Here is a 6175-nt window from a genome sequence, read left to right as displayed (position 1 = left end):
AGGGATGACTCAGTGAGTTGAGTACGGTTCGAATCAGAGTTATGGAACTCGGCGAGTCTTGGGGCGACTCGGCGAGTTGAGTCGCGTTATGGGAGTTTCAGAGCATGGGAACTCGACGAGTCAGCGGGTTGACTCGGCGAGTAGAGTCAGTCAGGAGGGTTGACTTTAACTAAGAACTTTGACTTTGACCAAGAGTTGACCAGTTGACTTCCAGGGGTATTTTGGTTATTGTTGGTATTTATTTGGTTTCGGTGATTCAGTGGTGGAGTTCGTGACGCTGGTCGGAGCAGCGTGATCTTGATTCTTCAGTCGGTAGTAGCAGGTGAGTCTTCTCACTATACGTTACCTAGAGTGGTATTATGTGATGACCAGAGGGTCTTATGTGTTATGTATGAGATTATGTTCTATGTGTTATATGTATGTGGTATGATGTTATAGACCGGACCGGAGGGTCCAACGATACAGACCGGCCCGGAGGGTCCAACGATACAGACTGGGCCGGAGGGTCCAACGAGCTATGACCGGGCCGGAGGGCCCAACGAGCTACGGGACTAGAGGGTCCCGCTGAGACACATCGACCAGGGGGTCGTATTATAGACTTGAGTGGCGTATGTGTTGTATGCGGTATTTTGGGGAACTCACTAAGCTTCATGCTTACAGTGTTTTGTGTTATGTGTTTCAGGTTATCACAGTGTCATGGGACGACACCGGCTCGATTGTACACACCAGATAAAGAGTCATGTTTTGAGGATCCTGGTTTATCATGCAAGTGAAATTGGAGTTATGTTTTGTAATTCGATTATGAATGAGATTTTAAGCAAAGTGTTTTTAAGAATTAAACGATTATTTTAAATGAAAAATTGTTTTGAAATTTTCGGTGTTACAGCAATGTTGAGCTTTGAACTCTTTAAATGAAATATCCACATGTTGTCTCCGATAAAGAAGATGATATAAGGAAAAGGGCATAAATACATGTTGCTAATAACGATTGCAATAAGTAAGAGACGTAAGGAAAAAAGAAAATGGCGAGATGCCAATGGTCGGGTGGAAACACCGACGATCGTGAGGAAGACGACCAAGAAACCTCATCGCCTGAACTGTGATAACATGAGGGAATAGAGGTTGCTCGTGTACAATAGGGAAGAAGCCACCAAGTTGCAGTCGAAGAAGCGGAGGATTACAATCGAAGAAACAGGTTGCGATTTAGATATTCACTTGATTTGTTGTTGTATTTGAATTTAGAACCAAGGGCAAAGTTGTTTATTTAAAATGTCTTTTAGTTTTAATGATTTTAAAATGATAAAAAAAAAAAAAAAAGATTACAAGTCAATAAAAATTGTTTCTAAAATACATTTTGGTATATATGATATTAAAAATGACAAATACGATATTTAAAGTTCAGGTCGGTCAAATACGATATTTAAATGTTTAGGAAGAGTAGATAAGAAATTTTGTGATTAATAAATATGATAGACTTTCCAGCATCTAGGGGATCTTGTTTAGATGTGATTAGTTACTTGTTATTATAATATTAGTAGTCTTAGGTTATATATTTGTGTGGTGGTGAGCCGCTTCTTATAATTCAGTGAGTAAATTACACGAATCGTCCCTTGTGCACATGCTAAAATGCACGTTCGGTCCCTATTTTCAAAAATTAACTCGGATCGTCCCTTATATCGTAAAAAAATACACATTTCGTCCCTAATTTCATTAATTGTACCTAAAAAGACAAATTTACCCTTATCTATTTCTTTTTTGATTTATTTAAATTTGTTTATATTAATAACAATTATAAAAATAAAATAAAATAGGCCCAATACAATAACCCCTTAACGACTCTAACCTTACCCTCAACATTCATTAGTTCTTTTTCATATTCAAGTTGCCGACGCTACACAAAGAGGGAAAGAGAGACGAAGAACGATGTAGAAAAGAACATCGCCTCCGTCGCCACCTGTGCACTTCACTTGACCACCATCGTCGGAGCTACTGAGATAGAAAAGAACATCACCGTCGTTGTCACCTGTGCACCATCGTCTTCGTAATCATCATCTGCACACTTGGTGTTGGAGCCGTCAGTGCGAATATCGTTCTGATCTACACCTCCGTCGGACCTGCACATCATCGTCTCAAATCTATTAACTTCATTTTCTTATGTGATTGCTCCACCATCAAACAATTTTGTCAAACGTGGCTGGTGGTCCATCTCGAACAATAAAATCCTTGTTTCCCTATTCTAATCCATTTCCAATTTGTTCATCTTCTTTGAGATCGGAGATGCAAATCTTTTCCATTACCACTTATGTTTCCTCTGTGATGGATTTGATGACATGATTGTTTCTTGATTAAGTGAAAAATTTTAGATGAATGGAAGGATAAAAGGGTTTAAAGGTGAGATGGGTCTTTTCAGTGGTTGAGTTTGTAGGTTGAGAAGACGTAATTGTTGATTGAAGTCATGGCTTAGGGGTTGTATGATCATATGAAATTTTGGTTTTTGCCAGGAAATGTTTTTTGCTGAATTGAAAAGTAATCCTTTAAGTTTTGGGGATTTCATCATTGCAACGTGGGATTTGAGTCGTAACAGATATCAAGTTTCTTTTTAATTTACAGTCGGAGGAAGAGGATGGTGGCTATCGGAGATGTTTCTGGCAAGTCGGAATGATGCAGTTGGTTGGGTGGTGATGATGGAGGGGAGACATGTTTAAGGTTTAAGGCTCAACTCTTTTTCTAAAGGCAATAAATAATTATTTTAGATAATAAATAATCAATAAATAAGAAGTAAACAAAAAATAAATGAAAAAAGAAAAGAAAAGGGCAATATAGTCATTTTATGCCTGCCAGGGACGAAGCGTGTAACTTTTAACAGTAAGAGGGACGCTCCGAGTTAATTTTTGAAAATATGGACTAAACGTGCATTTTGACACGTGTACAAGGGACGAATCGTGTAATTTACTCTAATTTAGTTGTAATGGACTATTTCTTTTTCAATAAAAGACTTAAGCTTTTAAGCTTGTAAAAACCAAAATTACATAATAATTTTATCTTCATAATCAATAAATATGTTTTATTTCGTCTATCATTGAATGTACCATGATTTAAAATTACAAGCATACAGTTCACGTATGTACAAATGACAAGATTTTACCCATAATAAGACTTGCTCATATAAGATCCGATATCTATTAACGCCAATTTATTTGGACATTAAAGAACCAACAACGCCAGCAATTAGAGTGGTGGGATCACCGAGTACCGCTGATATCACAAATTGCATAGCCAAGCCAGCCATTTCACAACACTTCTTCACTTTCCCTTTGCTTTGGTGATTCTGATGATAACTTTCTAATGTACCCTTCAAACTTGGAATTCTTGTCTCAAATTTCCCATTTTGTCCGTACAAATCACCACTAACATTACCCTTCACCCCACCCCTACCAAAATATATCTCATGCCAACTCTCCACCAACATCTCTTTTACACACGCCACGTGCAAGTTGTACTTCTTGCACGTGGACCTGTAACTCCAACTGCGTCCTTTCCTGCCACATTTGTGGCATGCGGACCCTACCTTTCTATAAAGGTAGAGTTTCACCTCCCCATCATCCAACATAGTTGGAAGCTTGGCACAACATGGATGGAGGTCGAACCCGCACAACTTGCAATGGTAAACAAACCCTGACACTGCTTTCTCACATGCGTTGCAGTATCTGGCTATAGGACCTGGTGGACGGATAAGGAACTGGAACGAACATTTAGTGTAGAAAGGGTGGGTGATGGAAGGAGACGGGAGGGCACAATGCACGTGCAAATCGTAGTTGCATGTTGTGCATTTGTAGTAGGAACCTATACCAACTTCCTTGCATCCATCACACTTGAATGGGATCTCGGTGTAGCCTGGTTTGAGCCGATGTTGAGGATGGCTGAAATGGGAAAGCTCATTGTATTTCATGGTTGATTTTGTGGAAGTTTTGGTGGGTGATCCGTATATAAAGAAGAAGGGGCCTTGTTATAGAAGATAAATATGTTAAAGAAGAATAACATATAGGTGAAGTTTTTGGTTATAGTTACATTTATGAGGATGATTTAAGAGGGTAGCTTTAGGATGAAGCAAACCAAGATAAAGAGAATCGAATTTGTCAATTTTTTCTTTCTCTTTTCATATGCCGGATGATATAAAATTATAATCACACGTATAAATTAATTACATTGATTTGTTGTACATGTATTTGAAATCCAATTCAGTATAAAACTAAGTAAAATGTGGACATTAAATATTTTTGAAAACCATCATTCTAATTATAATATTTATATGATGATGTCCAGCTATAGCATCTTATTACATATATAATTAAATTTCAAATCAAAGACTTTAAGTCGTCGATGGGAATAAACTTTTGGACCGTTTCCATCTTGCTTGGGGAGTTTGGTTGAATTATTCTTTTATATTATTGGTTTGATGGAATATATTCCTTAAAGTATATGTGGATAGATATCTAAAACAGTAAGAAACATTTATTTTCTTGCCCTTTTTGTAATACTATTTTCATCATCGTTAATCACTTGTTTAATTAGTGTTTTTTTTAAGTGTTGGTTAGTGGTTAGATTTTAGTATCACAGAGTTATAGAAATCACCAACACCCGAATTAAAACTGGAGACCTCCAATCTAAAAGACAAAATATTTATCAAATAAGTTAGTCTCATGTTAACAATTAAGAACCGTATGTTATGAAAACCATGTAATATGGAACCCATAAGTTATTTAAAAATAATTAGCAATTATCGTTGATCACTTGTTTATTTATTTATTTTTAATTTTTTTGAACTGTTGGTTAGTGGTTAGAAATCACTATCACCAAGTTGTAGAAAATCGTCAATATCCGGATTAAAACTCGGGACCTCCAATCTAAAAGACAAAATATTTACCAAATCAGTTAGTCTCACGTTAACCATTAAGAACCGTATGTTATGAAAACCATGTAATATGAAACCCATAAGTTATTTAAAAATGATTAGCAATTATGGTTTGACCATGCCTTAAACAAAATTTATAACGACGCCTCTCATAAAATGTAGTTATCGATCTTAACCTTGTCAGCAACCTACTATAACTAGCTACACTTTGATTATGGGGTCTTATCACTTATTAGAATTTGTATTTTCCCCAGACTAAAAATGGATTTACAACATACATAGATTTTACAACATACGCACATACAATACGTATAATCTGAAATTTGAGAAATTTTAAATTGAAATATGAAATGTAATACATGAAATTTGATTATCATACATACATTTTATAACATAATAGAATACATACGTACACTATAGATTATCATACATACATCATCATACATGAATCTGAAATCAAAGACATCATAATTCATAGTATCATACATACATCGAGATTTAAAAAATGGACCATTTTTCGATTTATGTGTGGCATCCTTGTAGGGTCATGTTAATCTTCTCTGCGTCATTCCAATTTTATCGGACGTCCCAAAATTGGTTGGTAATTATTTGATGATCTCTCATTTACTATATGATGATCCCGTCTTGTTGTTTTGGAGAGTGGTTCACAGAAAATAAATCTTATGATTGTGTTGAATTGCTTTTATTTGGTTTATAATTTGAAGTTGATGAACCTTGAGAAATCAAATTATATCAACTTGGTGTTGCTTTTCAGTCGGTTGATGAACAAATGGCACCTATCAGAGGTTGTAAACCAGAAAAACTTATGTTTGTTTACTTGGGCATACTTTTCAACTCAAAGATATATAGACTTTCAAGTTCGAATTTGGTTAATAAAAAATCCAATGTTAAGTTGTCTAATTGAAAGGGGATATGTTAACTATTGGTGGGGGTGGGTCGTCTATAATCATAACCTTGTTGGGTTTTATTGGCATAAATTGTATGTCTATTTTTTTAATGTCGATAATAATGAAAGACGTTTTGGAGAGTATCATAGCTAAGTTTTTTTTGCGAAACGAAAAGATCGAAAAATTCATTGGGTGAAATCAATGTTACAAAAGTCGTCAGTTGTTTCTAAGTCGGTCAACTAGCGTGTAATGAGTATGCGGCTTAGGCAAAGAATACTTGACATTTGGTAAATCATAAAAGTTTTAATTTTGAATATATATATATATATATATAAAAGTTCATATATAAACTCTA

General features: G+C 35.5%; 1 protein-coding gene and 1 non-coding gene across 2 annotated transcripts; both read right to left on the bottom strand.

The window, feature by feature from the left end:
- Positions 1 to 3036: 3036 nt before the first annotated feature.
- Positions 3037 to 4043, bottom strand: LOC145064990 (Cysteine/Histidine-rich C1 domain family protein). The gene has a single exon (XM_079012337.1). The coding sequence runs from the start codon at positions 3947 to 3949 to the stop codon at positions 3194 to 3196; it is 756 nt and encodes a 251-aa protein (XP_078868463.1). The 5' UTR covers positions 3950 to 4043; the 3' UTR covers positions 3037 to 3193.
- A 1368-nt stretch (positions 4044 to 5411) lies between these two features.
- LOC145065076 (U6 spliceosomal RNA) lies at positions 5412 to 5512 on the bottom strand. The gene has a single exon (XR_013688228.1). It is a non-coding gene; the product is annotated as a U6 spliceosomal RNA (small nuclear RNA).
- Between the last annotated feature and the right edge of the window lie 663 nt (positions 5513 to 6175).

The sequence above is a fragment of the Lactuca serriola genome, chromosome 7 (genome assembly GCF_051521515.1).
Source record: "Lactuca serriola cultivar US96UC23 chromosome 7, Lser_US96UC23_V15, whole genome shotgun sequence".
In the NCBI taxonomy this organism is placed as follows: Eukaryota; Viridiplantae; Streptophyta; class Magnoliopsida; order Asterales; family Asteraceae; genus Lactuca; species Lactuca serriola.
The sequence above is the reverse complement of the archived record's forward strand: the minus strand, read 5'-3'. Positions and strand labels throughout refer to the sequence as shown.